Raw genomic sequence first — 15,854 nt, 5'->3', positions numbered from 1 at the left:
ACACGAATATGTTTCAATACGTACGAGATCATTCTGATATGATAGCCTTATTCTTTTACAACTTTGAAGAGTCAATTAATTTCTCTATCAGTAATTCGCCGCTGGCTTCATTATTTGATTTTTGTCTTGTTTTGATAACTTTATTGTACCAGAACTTTCAGTTCATTTACAGATTATTCGTTAAGTAGTACTCAATTTGGCAGTCTTGGAGCAGAATTAATTCTCAAAATTTGAGTTTGCAATTTGTTATAAATAACCCAGCTCGGCGGTTCAGTGCTGGCAATTGGGATCTATATAATTGACTTCAAAAAAAAAAACTTTAGAAATTCAGTTTTAATGGTACCATCAGTTTTCTCAGTAAAGCTGAGCCACCAACCCTAGAATCTTTTGCCCTCGTCCAAATCAATTATATATGTGTCCCTCCAAAATTGACTATTTATAATCATACCCCTCGCATCACTCGTTTTTCTTAACATGCATGCAATATGTTACCAACGCACAAAGTAAAAAAAATATCGCTAGTCTCTGTTATAATTTATTTCTCCTTTGTTGACCAGACTTTAAAACAAGTTTTATCTAACATACACATCCAGATACAAAAATGGAAACAAAGCAGCAATAAGACATCGTGGTTCGTCAATTTAATATCCGTTGGTCTGTCATAGCCAAAAGCCAAAAAAAAATAGTACTAGCTAGTATGTTGCAGCTTTTGCCCATTTCAGAGATTTGTATTGATTGCCTGTTCAAAAAAGTAAAGCTGTGCGCTAGCTAGAAACAAAAATCTGTCATTATCATATCAGCTTATTCATTTTTTTTACCTCGACGAATCAACACATTACAATGTTGCTCTTTCAAAAGAATATTATAATAACAGTTGTAAACTTGTAATTTGATTTTTTGAAACCTCAGTCTCGATGCATCCATCCTGCTGCTACAAAGGTCAGGCCTTGTCATCTCCTTCGCCGCCAAAAAATTTATTCTCTCTCTCCCTCTCTTTATTTCAAAATCCAAGTCTCTATCAAACCCTAACTCTAGGGCCCTAGGCACCTCTGCATGCAGGCTATTTACTAAAATGCCATTACATACTACTTTTTTTTGTCACAAATTGTCTTATATAGTATTAGAGATTCTAATTAGTATGATATTGCATTTTTGCTGATGTGATTTTTCTAATCGTCGGAAAACAAAGTTTAACTATTTTCCATTATTCCATATGACAAACTTTATATTCTCTCAGATTTTGTAAACTATATAACCCCTTTGTCATTATCAATTCAGTCTTAAAAGTTGCAAGGGTTAATTTGAAATGTCAGAATGTAACATACGTTGGGAATGGTTTATTAATTAGTTCCTCATGCATATATTAGCTAAATAAAGGTTCGCATCCACAAAGTGAATTTTTACATATAAGTTTTAGCTCAGTTTCAATTATTTTCGAGAAGTGATCGTCTTACTTATGTAATAATAATTAGGTCGTCCTGTAAAGAGAACATGGATGATAGTATTAAGCCCACCAACACCACGAACAAAAATATCAATTGATATTTTGTAATTTTTGTAGAAAATGTGAAAAAAGATTCTGATTAGTATTTACTAATTTAATTCCGTACTTCAAGTTAAAGTTTTCAACCATTCTTTCATTTTTATGTGCTGGATACTTTCTGTATAATGTGTCAACACATGCAATATGTTACCAACACATACTCTCTGTTATAATTTATTTCTCCTTTGTTTAGTTTTTTTTTTTTTTTTTTTTTTTTGTTCCGGACGAGATTAAACATTCCTATCAATATCTATACACTACAACAAATATGTACATTGTTAGCATGAGAGAAACGCTATAATATGTAATTCATAGCTCTTTTACAAACGCTATGTTAGGCCACTGTTATTGTAGGTACCTCACATATGATAGCACAGAATTCGTATGCTATGATATAGTATTATACCATAGCAGTACAGAAATGCTATATTATCCCGCTTTTCAAATTTTTAAAGATAATGTTATAAGTCATTTTACACGCTATGTTAAGAGTTTTTACCGTAATTATATCATAGCACTAATCGAATGCTATAATATATTTTATTGGATCACAAAATTCATGCTGTTTTATTTATTATTATAATTTTTTTTTCAAAATTTATTTAAATATATTTATATTTTTACATTTCATAAAATAATCAACATACATAACATAAATTACATTAACCAAAATAAGTCTTACATAACAAAGTGTCACCAAGTCTAAAACAAAATAAAATTAACATTAAAAAGAATAGAAACACTATTTGACATGTACATGTAACCCATCCAAGCCTTTCTTACTTGTAGCAAAGGCTCTCTTTTAGCTGCTCACTTAGCGTTTCTAGAAACAGTCCAATGAACAGCTACTAGTTCACTTTGAATATATGAAAAAGACATGTTAGTTATCCTCTCCATATGTATCTGCTCATATGAAACAAAAGAATCGTGAGAAGCCACAATATGCCATTAACCCTATAAGCAAATAGCAATCACATAGAGATAAATAAACCATAAATTGTAAGTGTTACCTATACATGAGCGGAAACCTACAAAACTTATTATTTAACGTTACAACATGTTCAAATAGACAACTAACAGATATGGGCAATGTGGGAACCTATACCAAGACATAAACACAAAAACATAATGAAACGGATAAAACAAGCAGAGCAATAAGATATATTCCAAACCTTCATATGACTACCAAAACTTCCAATAAGATATTCCAACTCACATTATGAACTTGATGTACTCTGGTCGCTGCCAATATTGAAGATAGTTCAAGTATTCAATAAATGCTTCATCTTCAAAATACTGATTCTGTGCCAGGTCTACAAAACAGCATAACCCAAAGGATAAGGGCAAACACTTAAAAAAGCACAAAGACTAAACCCTAGAACAAATCCTCATAAACTATAGAAGGGAAAAGAAGAAGAGAAACTAACAGTGGATGTAAGTAGGATTGGCGAGACATTGAATGAATTCAAGTTCCAGTAAGAACTGTTGCCTTCCACCGTCGGGATCCTTGTAAGTTTTCTTTGGCCTGTAGATATGTGAATTAAACAACTAAAGAGTAGATTGAAACATATGAAAGAGTACAGAAGAGGAAGAAGATGAACCCACGGGGATGGAATCTCTGATGTATCATCATCAATCTCCTCGGGAGAAACAGTGAACCTAAATCAACCAAAAACAAGAATCGAATTTTGGATTTCTCAAGCGGAATCAGAAAAAGCTTCACACACCCACATTAGATCGACTGAGAGAACAGACAGAGAGGAGGACTATTTATGGTGGTTCTGATTTCTGAATTTAAGTTTGGGTTATCCACCAAAGTACTAAACCGGTTCTGATTAAAATTGAAAATACAAACCTTATTTTCTTGCGCATCGTTGCTTTGCTAAGATCATAAGGCTTCTTTTGCTAAAATTGTGCCTCCACCAAGACCTAAAACTGTGCCTCCACCAAAGGCTTGTTCCACTTATCCGCTCATACTTTCCATCTCCATTGACCTAAATAAGAACAAGTTTAAGTAAGTAAAATCGCTGATGTAGTTGCAAACAAAAACCATAGTTATATAATCCAGATTCTCTGTATGTCCTCGAGAAACAATCTACAATACCTCTGTACACAAAACTATTGCTGAAGCGACTTAGACTCATCACCTAAATCCTGCAAGCGTTGTGCACTAAAACAAGAAAAAATTAACAAGCTTATGTCATGAGAGAAATATGCATATCATATAGGTCATCCAATACCATAGATACCATTCAATATGACCTCTCCAGAAAAGCATATAATAAAGAGAAATGTTGAACAATCAAAAGCTTAACCCATCTATTGATTTACAAGCAATCAAAATACTAAAACTTTGAAACCGAATCTGAACCATATCCATCGCAAAGAGAGTAAATCAGTCTCGAGATCTAATCATTCATCTAAACACAAAAAGGTACAAATCACAGAGAAGAACAAGAAAAAACATACAAATACGAACCTGGAGCTTAAGTAGTTGAAAGAAAGTTGAAAAAGTGGATGACTTTGTTGTTAAGGTAGCTTGAAATCTCGCAAACTCGGATTTGGATGGAGAAAGATAATAAGAGAAGGAAGCAAATAAAAATTGAGGTAGAGGGAGACATAACAATTCGTGTTAATCACTTTTTTGCCGAGATATGACATCGGAATGGACGCGAAATGAGGCCACCGACGAGCTTCACGGTGGAGTCTATGGTGGACTCAAAAAGACCTAGATTTCAATTTGGCGAAGAAAAATTTTCTGATGTTTTGTTCGTCTCGTCGTACAGAGAAGGGATAAGGTTTTATTTTTGCTGTAAACGTGGCATTTAAATTTTTTGGTTCTGTTGACAAAAAAAAAAATTGGATCTGAAACGCGCTTAAACGAAAATTTTCATCTAAGTAATAGCGGAATAAACGATTTTAGGTTCTCGCTTAACGAATTTTTATCTTAGCGTTTATCTAGTGCTATTATATAGTAATTAAAAAAAAAGTCTATTTTTCATAGCAGTTAGAGAAAATGAGCTATAATCTACTGCTATCAATGTGGACTTTTCTTGTAGTGATAGTTTGAAAGAAAGTCCAAAATTTGACAATTTTCTTTGTCTGCTTTGAAAAGGTTTTTCAAACTACCTTAAAGTTTCTGATGGAGAAAGTGGAAATGTCACATCTCTCTCACAAGCAAACCCCTAACCCTATATATGCACCTCTACATTTAAGCTATTTACATAAATGCCATATATACAAAATGCTAGTATGATAAGAAAATTTGCATATAAGAGTATGGGGTGCTTTGAATGTCTTTTTTCAAAGTTATATTAACATATTAAAATTTGAGGAACAAGTCAATAAATAACAAAAGAAGACAATGGTGTGGGAATTTAGGGAGGATATATTGAAGAATGAAGACCATGGTCCATGCTGTATAAGTTTTTGATGATGTTGCTGGATCATATCTCTACAACTATGATAAAAATTGCAACAACAATTTGTCCCTCGTAAAAATTGGTATATATGCAGTATCACAAAAGTTAGTCTGCTTTTTCAATACCACTATATTAAAACCGTGTCCGTACGTACATAATTAATGCTTTCTATTTATTTATTTATTCTTTGATCGATTTTTTTTTTGTTTCTATTAACTTGAGTAGTAGTAGTAACAAAAAACTAAAGCTGTGCGCTAGAAACAAAAAAACATCATTATCAGCTTATTAAATTTTTTCTCCTCGACGTTTTGCGTCTTAGAGTGGTCAACATAAAAACTAAAGCAGTTGTAAAATTGTTATTTGATTTTTTGAAATCCTAGTCTCTCGATGCATCCATCCTACTACAAAGGTCACGCGCCTTGTCATCTCAAGCTTGGCCGCTAAAAAATTTGTTCTCTCTCTCTCTCTCTCTCTCTCTCTCTCTTTATTTGAAAATCAAGTCTCTGCCAAACCCTAATTAACCTCTGCGCTGCACGCAGGCTATTTACAAAAATACCATTATATATTTATTTTATGTAACAAATTGTCGAATTTTAGAGATTCTATTTACGATATTACATTTTTGCTGATGTGATTTTCTAATCGTGGATAAAAACAAAGTTTAACTATTTTCCATTATTCCATTTGACAAACTTTATTTTCTCTCAGATTTTGTAAACTAACTTCTTTTTTCATTATTAATTCAGTCTTAAAAGTTGCAAGGGTTAATTTGAAATGTCAGAATGTAACATTTGCCAAAACGTTGGGAATTCTTTACTAGTTCATATTAGCTAAATAAGGGTTCGTATCCACACACACAAAAAAAAAAAAAAAAAAAATTGACGAAAAGTGATCGTCTTACTTATGTAATAATTAGGTCTAGTAAAGAACATGGATGATAGTATTAAGCCCACCAACACCACGAACAAAAATATTAAAATTTTGTAATTTTTGTAGAAAATGTGAAAAAGATTCCAGATTAGTAATTACTAATTAAATTCCACCATTCTTTCATTTTTGTGTGCTGGATACTTTTTCTGTATAATGGTGTCAACACATATATGCAACATGTTACCAACACACAAAGTAAAAACTATCGCTAGTCTGTTATAATTTACTTCTCCTTTATTTAATTAAGTTCAGTCAGTCTTTAATTTTCCAGACGAGATTAAACATTCCTATCAATATCTATATTTTAATTAGTATAGATGATCCATGAGGTAATATGTTATTTAATTAGAACAGGAAAATAAACTATAGCTCAATTCTTAGTTTCTTACCATTTCGATAGGAAGGAATACTAATTAAAAATTGCTACACCTTCCACTCAGTTTCGTTTATCCATCAAAAATGAATCTTGCATATATATATATATATATATATATATATATATATCCAGTAAATTACAACAGCTGGTAATTTTAATCACATGGTAAGGTGTTGATTTAAATTGGGGAAAAACCACCAAAAAAAAAAGGAAGGAATTGTTGACGTTGGATATAATTTGAACTATACGCGTTTACAAGTAATGAACAATATTACAAATGGTTAAGTGAGTCATAATTAGTGGTCATAAACATTGTCAAAGCACGTAAGACTTGTTTGAAAGAAAGTCCAAAATTTGACAATTTTCATTGTCTCGTTTTTCAAACTACCTTAAAGTTTCTGATCGCGAAAGTGGAAATGTCACATCTCAGAAGCAAACCCCTAACTCTATGCACCTCTACATTTAAGCTATTTACATAAATGCCATATACAATACAATAAGATCAGTATGGGGTGCTTTGAATGTCTTTTCAGAGTTGTATATTAAAATTTGAGGAACAAGTCAATAGATAACAAAAGAAGACTATGGTGTAGGAATATATGGAGGATATATTGAAGAATGAAGACCATGGTCCATGCTATATAAGTTTTGATGATGTTGCTGGGTCGATTAATCTCTATTAATAAACCTGCTAACGAACCGAACCATAGAGTACAATAACTGTTGTAAATCGATACAACAACTTTGTATTCAGTCAAGTACTGATTGATGGATCTAACTCAAGATTTAAACACGGAAATAGAGATAACACATAAACAGAGAAACACAGAGATTTGGTAACCCAGTTCACTGCATCAGCAGCTACGTCTGGAGAGGAAACAGAGTCCTCAACATCCATTATAGATCAAGAGTTACATATGTGTTATGATTACAACATACCTCTCACACTCATCTAACATCCTAGATAGAGTCTCACAAGAACAACATATGAAAGAAGAATAACAAGAGATTGAGCCTAGATACACCGAGAATCTACATCTCTCTCTAGCTCTGTTCACCTCTTCAGAACCGCCTGAACTAGGGTTCGGCGCAGCTCTCTTTTGCTCTCTCTTTTCTTCATTTGTTTGACCTTATGTATTTATACCTAATACATAGTCGGTTCCTGTATGGGCTTCAGACCAATATCTGGCCCAATTTCTAACAGACTAAACAGGCCCATGTTAAACCAACGTAGACAAGCTTCTGATCCAATACAACTTACTGTTTCAAGTTGGATCATATCTCAACAAACTCCACCTTGATTCAAGCTTGAAACTTTGAAGAAACACGCCCCATAGAACCTTTGGAATCCAGCTCTAAACTTGGCTAAACAATCTTCAATAACCTGCATAAGTCACACTCATACAACAAACAATTCAGCAAATTCAACTCCTGAAATTTGCATCAACCATCAACGCATCCTTCTGTGAATAACCACACAGACCCCTGAACCTTGACAATTCTTATGTCCATTCCTTCAGAGATAAACCAGTACTCAAGACACTCTTTTGTCGCCCTTGTCATGCGTATGACATCTTCGTAGCTTTGATCATGAGATTCCCACTCATAAGCTATACAGTAACATGTTAACAACACCAACAACATGTTCTCTCAACAGATCACTTCATAAGCTAAACCACTTATGAGTTAACCAATCACACAGTTTTCATCATGGTTTCTGTCAAACACCATACTCTTGTGCGCACTAAGACAGAAATCAAACCTTTACTTGAATCAACTACAGAAATACTGAAACACCATTGTTTCAACCTGAACCAATTCTCTGATTCTAACTTATCACAATAACAAACCCTCCTTATCACTCATATAGATAGAGTGAGCCGGTTACAACTTGAGCCAACCAAATTACAACCACTTAACCAATGATCTTCAATCGACTCTTTGTACCTGTTTGAGTTACAACCAAACCGGGTTAACTCAAACCACAAGTGTTGTCTCTCACATGTATGATCATACACCTTGACAACAACACCTTCTTGAGCTTGTTAGACATGTAAAGAATCTCAACATCCAGAATACCACTGTATAACCCGAGATTACCCATTACAACCATATGTCTTAATATATCAACCTGAACCACTTCACAGGTTCAAACATCTTGGTAAAACAGAATCACCACCAACAGTTTGTGACACACTGTCAGTCACTTCAACCATGTCTCATATCATCATAACATGTGATATGTCTGAGACAATACCTTAAAGTTTCTTCACATCAAACCTTAAGCTCATGATGTGTTACTCCAACTCTGCAACACATTCACCAATATGCAGAATCCACCAAACAACTCGGTACAACATCATAAATCTTCTCAAACCTTCAACAGCCTTCTACCAAGGAGATTATTCAAACTCCACCTTATGATGCAAACATACAACTTACAACTTCTCAAGTAGTTGTCTTCAACTGATCAACAAATGCAATTTGACTCACTTGCATTATCAGTTGCAAATACTTTAAGCCTTGATATAAAACTTGTTTCCATGTGAGATGCACAACGGACTTAACTCACTTGAAATGAATTACAGAGACCGTATCTACAAACACTTCAATTGTCACCTAAGATCCTCGTTCAGAGGAAAAAACACCTTGATCACTTCAGCTTTCATTCATCTCATGCTTAACACCGTAAGTGTTCATTCTGATTTCACAGATAAAACCTTGTAACTTACTTCAATACCAGAGATCACTCCATGATTGAATACCTCAGACACAACACAATCACTTATGTGTCTTCAAAACAAATAGTCTTTCATCTATGGTTCTGAATGACTCCATAGAGACTGTCCTAGTGACTGAATCAAAACCTTTAAATATCTGCTTACTAACTCAGAAAATCCTTCTGAACCACATAGCAGAACTTTAGAATCAAATATGTTCCAAACACCTGAAACAGTCTTCGATTCAACAGCAATTTGTATGACAACAATAAATTGAATCCCAAAATGCACCGCTGTTGTTTCCAACAGGTCACGCCGCCTAACGTCCTAAGGCTAGGAAGACTTTCGACACAAAACTTCGTTCAATCTACTACACATAACAAATATTCAGCCAGCAGTTTTGACAATCACCATCTCAGCTTACCTTTGTTCCATTCACACTGACATCTGATACACTCCATCATGTAGATAAACACCTCTTGAATGCGAATTTCCACACTCTCTTATAGCTTCAAACAATATTGACTCATTCACATACTACCTTGACTGCTATTATCAAGACTTTGTATACTTCTGCACTAGTCGCAAATATACCAGAGTGAGATGTCTGATACATTCTAAGAATAATCACATGATTTTTTTTGATTAAACTAGCTTCCAACTGACATTACCAATCCAGTTTAAGCTACACAATCATATTGATTTCTATCATCAAATGTAAACTCCACCTTGATGACAACCAATCTGATCAGTTACCAATTATCAATGCAACCTCATCTTTTTCTCTTGCTCATCATGTCCAACTGACAATGATGGCCTAAAATGCAAACTTTAAGACCTTGAGTCTTCCACGTCTGAATTTCACTATAACCATGTTATCTCATCTCTTTTGAAATTGAAGCCTTTAGTCATCACATCACTGATTTTTCCTTATCAGCTTTCACCATGAGTATGTACTCATCTTCACAAATATCATGTGTCACGTCAGCTGTAACCTGAGCTTGACCAATTTCTGCAACATCCACAGAAAACCTGAACAATGACTACACATTTACATGTTATTCCAACAGAACACCCATATGTTCCTTCTGCTTCAGCACTCGTGTACCACATAATATCAAACAACAGACCTTGTAGTCTTGAGCCAATTTCTTTAGACTTCTTTCAGCTCCCTGATGATCTCCTTTAACGCTTAATCATCAACACTCTGAACCTTTCTTAGATTCACAAGAATCTAACCATTAACACTGATACTCAAATCCTGCGATCAATTTCACACTTTCTCCAATCTTAGCCAGACTTGAATTTCCTCAAAGATCCTAACCTATCTTATTTCCAACAGATTAACCTGAAACCGTTTCATGCACATCTGCAACTTCTTCTTTGATCTGAACCAGAAAACCTTATTGATACTCAGACAACCATTTAGACACATAGGAATTTAAGCTTTTTATGGCGTCCCATTATAGCAGAATCCTATTCATATGGATTGTTCGAACTTCTAAAACTCGCACACAAGCTGCATCAGACCTTCAGCAAACTGAATATACCAAAACACAACCTGAATCCCAGCATTGAATCTTGGATAATCCCTTGCAAAATCAACAGCCAACCTTTTGTGCTATACCAAGATTCTGATTCTCTTAACTCATGCAGACCATCAACAAATAGAAACAACTCTTCAGAACATCACACTTTGACCTTGTGACTGTAGAGGATACAGACGACATCTTCAATATTTGAGCCTAAAGCAAGTAGAGGTTAACTCCACCTCAAACAAATCTCCAGTTTGGTTGTAGAACCATAAATCAAGAACAAACTCTATGGATGAGCGTTCTTGTACCAGCCTCAAAATATATCATATAATTGATATCAACATCATCACTAGTGAATAACTTGATCTATAATCACACTGATGTTCAACTCTCGAGCCATTGGAGGAGACAAGCTGTAGATCCTTCAGAGTTCGTAAACCTGAAAACATCTGATCTTATCGGATCCGATGTAGTGAATCTTCCTTCCTCCAAAATTAACGTTCTGAAACCCAGAACAGCCATCATATTCTTCTTTCATGTTATTGTAGCACCTCTCTGCGAACTTCAGATCTGATATAAAGCTATCACTTTCCTCCACATATCTGAAAGCTTTCTCACAAAGCTTGCCCTCAAGAACCTGAGGCTCTGATACCACTTGTTGTAAATCGATACAACAACTTTGTATTCAATCAAGTACTGATTGATGGATCTAACCCAAGCTTTAAACACGGAAATAGAGATAACACATAAACAGAGAAACACAGAGATTTGGTAACCCAGTTCACTGCATCAGCAGCTACGTCTGGGGAGGAAACAGAGTCCTCAACATCCATTATAGATCAAGAGTTACATATGTGTTATGATTACAACATACCTCTCACACTCATCTAACATCCTAGATAGAGTCTCACAAGAACAACATATGAAAGAAGAATAACAAGAGATTGAGCCTAGATACACCGAGAATCTACATCTCTCTCTAGCTCTGTTCACCTCTTCAGAACCGCTTGAACTAGGGTTCAGCGCAGCTCTCTTTTGCTCTCTCTTTTCTTCATCTGTTTGACCTTATGTATTTATACCTAATACATAGTCGGTTCCTGTATGGACTTCAGACCAATATCTGGTCTAATTTCTAACAGACTAAACAGATCCATGTTAAACCAACGTAGACAAGCTTTTGAATCAATACAACTTACTGTTTCAAGTTGGAACATATCTCTACAACTATGATAAAAATTGCAACAACAATTTGTCCCTCGTAAAAATTGGTATATACGCAGTATCACAAAAGTTAGTCTGCTTTTTCAATACCTCTATATTAAAACCGTGTCCGTACGTACATAATTAATGCTTTCTATTTATTTATTCTTTGATCGATTTTTTTTTTGTTTCTATTAACTTTAAGAGTAGTAGAAAAGTAAACCTAAAAGGTGAACCAAAATCAGATAACCCCAAGCATATATGGAGAGAGAAATGGCAGTAGATAAACAGAATCAAATATACTTCGTTGATAAGTTACAAATTAATTTCATTATGTATAATAATTCCTTCAGTTAGTTTCTTCTAAAAAAAAAAAAAACCAATTGACATATATAGATGCTTTGAATTTACAGTAAGTTTTTACATTCGTTCTATACAAAATTAGATTAAAAAAAAAAAATATATGGAATATTATTACATTTGTTCTATACAAAAAAAAAAAAAATAATAAGAGTTTAAATATAGAGATGTTGTAATTAGAGGGGGTTACATAATAAATATAATGGAATTGCTTGCCAGCCAATCTCGTGTCTTACAGTGAGTTACATGTAAAAAGAGTAACAATATAATTAAAAGAACCGAAAGAAAAATACAAAAAGAATACTATATGATTATTACGTATACAATTAATGCCGACCCATGCATTTCTTCTGTTTTATTTTCCGTCTACTTTTTGTGTCAGGGGTATTTCATAGAGAGGCGCTCTAGACTTCTCGCTCCATGGCATCTACAACGAACTGGAAGGATATGCACAGGACTAATTAGTACATGATAAACTTTCGTCACATATAATTACAAGTTAGTCCCCTTCATATACAAATCAAAATAAATAGGCACATGCATGTTACTATTAAAAGTGGTGTGGTATCATCAAAGCATACCAAGTGAATGAGGTTGGTGTTTCAAAATTACAGATGGTTATAAGTATCATTTCATTTTTAAAAGAAGAGTATATATATATATATATATATAGCCAGCCCTAAACAATTTCGGCCCTAGCAAGTAATTAATTTGATTGATATGTTTTCTTAGACTCTATCCAAACATTTTTGCAGTCTAGGTTTAAAATGCAAACATGCATGATTATTACGAATGTTACATAAACAATAACTTTGGACTAACAATTTTTATATATTAATTTTGACTAGGTTGAAAAAAAGTAAGAAATAGAGAGAGAGAGAGAGAGAGAGGTGTTTGTTTTGTTGATCGAGTAAAGAGTACTGCGAGTTCGATGAATCATCAAGTAATGGAGCCCACAGAGATATTTTACCCTACTCAAGAAATGATATTTCTTTTTAAAATAATGAATCCAATGCTTTTTGTTGTTCCTTTATAGTAGTATAACACTAAAAAAACCCCTTCTCTGAGATACCCAGCTGAGAGAGAGAGAGAGAGAGAAACTAGGTTTGCTTCTTCTCTCCCAAGAACAACTTTTTTTTTTTGAGATTTCCTTCATGATCTGATTTCTTTTCTCCAGTACCAACTTGCGAAACTAGGTTTTTTTTTTCTTTTCTAAATTTCTTTTTCTCTTCGTGTGTGTTTTGTTTGCTCATCATATATAGGGTATGTAGATGCAGATGTGTAGATGCAGATGTGTTTGTTTCTTCTCTCCCAAGAACAACTTTTTTTTTTTGAGATTTCCTTCATGATCTGATTTCTTTTCTCCAGTACCAACTTGAGAAACTAGTTTTTTTTTTTTTTTTTTTTTTTTTTCTAAATTTCTTTTTCTCTTCGTGTGTGTTTTGTTTGCTCATCATAGGGTATGTAGATGCAGATGTGTTTGATCGATTTCTATGGATATAACATTTCTTTATTTTTTATTTTTAATATTAAGTACTTAAGAAACAAAAGCAACTTTTTTTTTTTTTTTTTTTTTTTTTGTGATTTCATTCATGTGAGTTATTGAGAAACTGGTGTTTTTAATTCTTTTCTTTGAAATTGGGGTTTTTCTTCGTGTGTGTGTGTGTTTTGTTTGCTCCAAGTGTAATAATATGGGTTATATATGTGTTTGATCGGTTTATAGGGATAACAAATCTTCATTTTGTTTGAATGACAAGTTTAATTAGAAATACGAATAAAGTTTTTCAAATAATTATTCAGCTGATCGATGTTCCTTTCTCCAGTACCAAATAGGGTTATTACATGAGAAACTGGTTTTTCTAATTAGTGTTTGTGTGTTTTTTTTTTATTTGTTTTTTAATTTGGATCAACGTGTATATATATATATATATATATATATAGATTATGTGTTTGATCTGTTTAATATAGAAACATTTCTTCCGTTTTTTAACCCTTGCACAATTTTCTTCCTTGTTAGTTTTTACAAAACAATTTGTGTGCGCCCCTCTCTGATGTTGCTTTTTTTTTTTTTTTTTTTGGTGGAAAATTGACTGAAGTTTGTTAATTTTGCACTTTGCAGGAAATATGGGTAAAAATGACCTAGGGGGCAAACCAAAAACGCCAAAAGTACCCAATGAGATTAGGAAGCAAGCTGCTGCTGCTAGAGAGAAAGGTCCCATCCAACCTCCTGCACTGACTGAAAGTGACGATGTGAGTTTCCAAATATGTTCTATAATGTTATACTACTATATAATATAAGAATTAGAAACGAATTAGTTTGATTATTTGGTGTTTATTATATATCTATCCATATATATGCATATACTTTATTTGACATCGATCTGACTTTATAATATATGTTAAGGAATTTGGAGATGGAAGCACAATAACTAAAGATTGGAGGAATGATTCAGATATAGTTGACTTATGTTCTGAAGCAAACGCTAGGTAAAAATTTTTTTTTGTTTGTTTGATTAAATTGTTTATGATAATTTATTTTTATAAGTGCGGTTTGAGTTGAGAATATTAAAATTGTGGCTACCAAATTTTTCTGTGCAGCGATTTGTTGGGCCATAGCATTGACACGCCTTCTCCAAGCTATTTACAACATAACTCGAGAGAAAATAGCTGATCGCAAGAAATTCCTTCATGAAGATATCTAGTGGTGAATTTGAAGATGAAACAAAACTCAGACCCACGAAGGAGCTCATCATCCATGAAACTTCAGAATCTTAAAGATGCTATCAATCATATAGCAGTTCACGGAGTGCTTAAGATTAAAGAATCGGGAATTACTAAGGTACTTACTTGTTCCGTATCTCACACAGAAGTTTTGTTTTGTAATACAGTAATTTTTCTTCTTCTCTTGTGATTTCTAGTTTTATTATACGAGTTGACTTTATTCAAACTTTGGTTCAACTTGTCACAAAATAATTTAGTTTCATTTTTTTATTTTTTATGAACTTGAATTATCGATCGGAGGCTGGGAGCGAGATTGGATATCATGGCAAGTGGAACTTTTCAATCGAGAAAAGTCCTTCAGCCGCTTTCATCAGGTCAAAAGTTGATATCTCTCCCGTTATGATATCGTTTGATATAACTTCCTCGTCATTCTATTCCCTTGGCAATGTAAGTGAAGATTAAAATAAATATTGGTATATATATATATATATATATCTCTGTTTAAGAATAATTAATTTAATGGAACTAACTAAATTCTATTGTTTTCTAGGAGATCTACGAGATAAGCACCAAAGAATTGAAAGATGAAGAAGTAGGAGGGCATGCAGTTTTAGTTGTCGCCTACGGCTACACCAAAGAAGGTCGACCATTCTTTGTGATTCAGAACAGTTGGGGAGAGGGATGGGGTGTGAAAGGTTTTGGGCGGATCTTTGTTGATGAGGACTCCAAGACGACACTTGTTTATCCAGATTAGTTTGATTTCAAAAGACCACTTCGTTTTATTTTAGTTCTTAATTAATACACTATTTTGAGCCTTGTGATCACTTTCTTTTTCACTTAATTAATACACTATTTTGAGCCTTGGATCACTTCTTTTTCACTTAACCTCGTTTTCTTATTGCTGCTTAAATCATTCGTCATTTTTTCTTTTTGTCTTTGATTATGTCACAATTAACTGACTATACTAAAAAAAAAAAGAAAGAAAAAAAGTCGCCAACATCCATGCATGCGGGACTTAGCAATATACTACACCTGTACACGTAAACC

The 15,854-nt window shown here is 33.6% G+C and overlaps 1 protein-coding gene and 1 pseudogene across 1 annotated transcript; one reads left to right on the top strand and one right to left on the bottom strand.

Moving 5' to 3' along the window:
- Positions 1 to 2,178: 2,178 nt before the first annotated feature.
- Positions 2,179 to 4,379, bottom strand: LOC104719915 (mediator of RNA polymerase II transcription subunit 31-like). The gene is made up of 7 exons (XM_087494371.1): positions 4,023 to 4,379; positions 3,648 to 3,713; positions 3,399 to 3,537; positions 3,149 to 3,202; positions 2,971 to 3,068; positions 2,760 to 2,856; positions 2,179 to 2,446 (listed from the first exon to the last, which is right to left on the bottom strand). The coding sequence occupies exons 3-7, from the start codon at positions 3,413 to 3,415 to the stop codon at positions 2,428 to 2,430; spliced, it is 285 nt and encodes a 94-aa protein (XP_087350497.1). The 5' UTR covers positions 3,416 to 3,537; positions 3,648 to 3,713; positions 4,023 to 4,379; the 3' UTR covers positions 2,179 to 2,427.
- Positions 4,380 to 14,210: 9,831 nt separating this feature from the next.
- On the top strand, positions 14,211 to 15,687 carry LOC104754491 (uncharacterized; annotated as a pseudogene).
- The last annotated feature ends 167 nt before the right edge of the window (positions 15,688 to 15,854 follow it).

The sequence above is a fragment of the Camelina sativa genome, chromosome 17 (genome assembly GCF_030686135.1).
Source record: "Camelina sativa cultivar CO46 ecotype springtype chromosome 17, ASM3068613v1".
Classification (NCBI taxonomy): domain Eukaryota; kingdom Viridiplantae; phylum Streptophyta; class Magnoliopsida; order Brassicales; family Brassicaceae; genus Camelina; species Camelina sativa.
This window is presented reverse-complemented; position numbering and strand designations above follow the sequence as displayed.

Excerpts from the sequence above, each read along its gene's own strand:
- LOC104719915 (XM_087494371.1), bottom strand. Across the intron at positions 3,069-3,148 it reads ACATCAGAGATTCCATCCCC|GCCAAAGAAAACTTACAAGG; the intron begins GTGGGTTCATCT and ends ACATATCTACAG. Across the intron at positions 2,857-2,970 it reads CAATCCTACTTACATCCACT|ACCTGGCACAGAATCAGTAT; the intron begins GTTAGTTTCTCT and ends GCTGTTTTGTAG.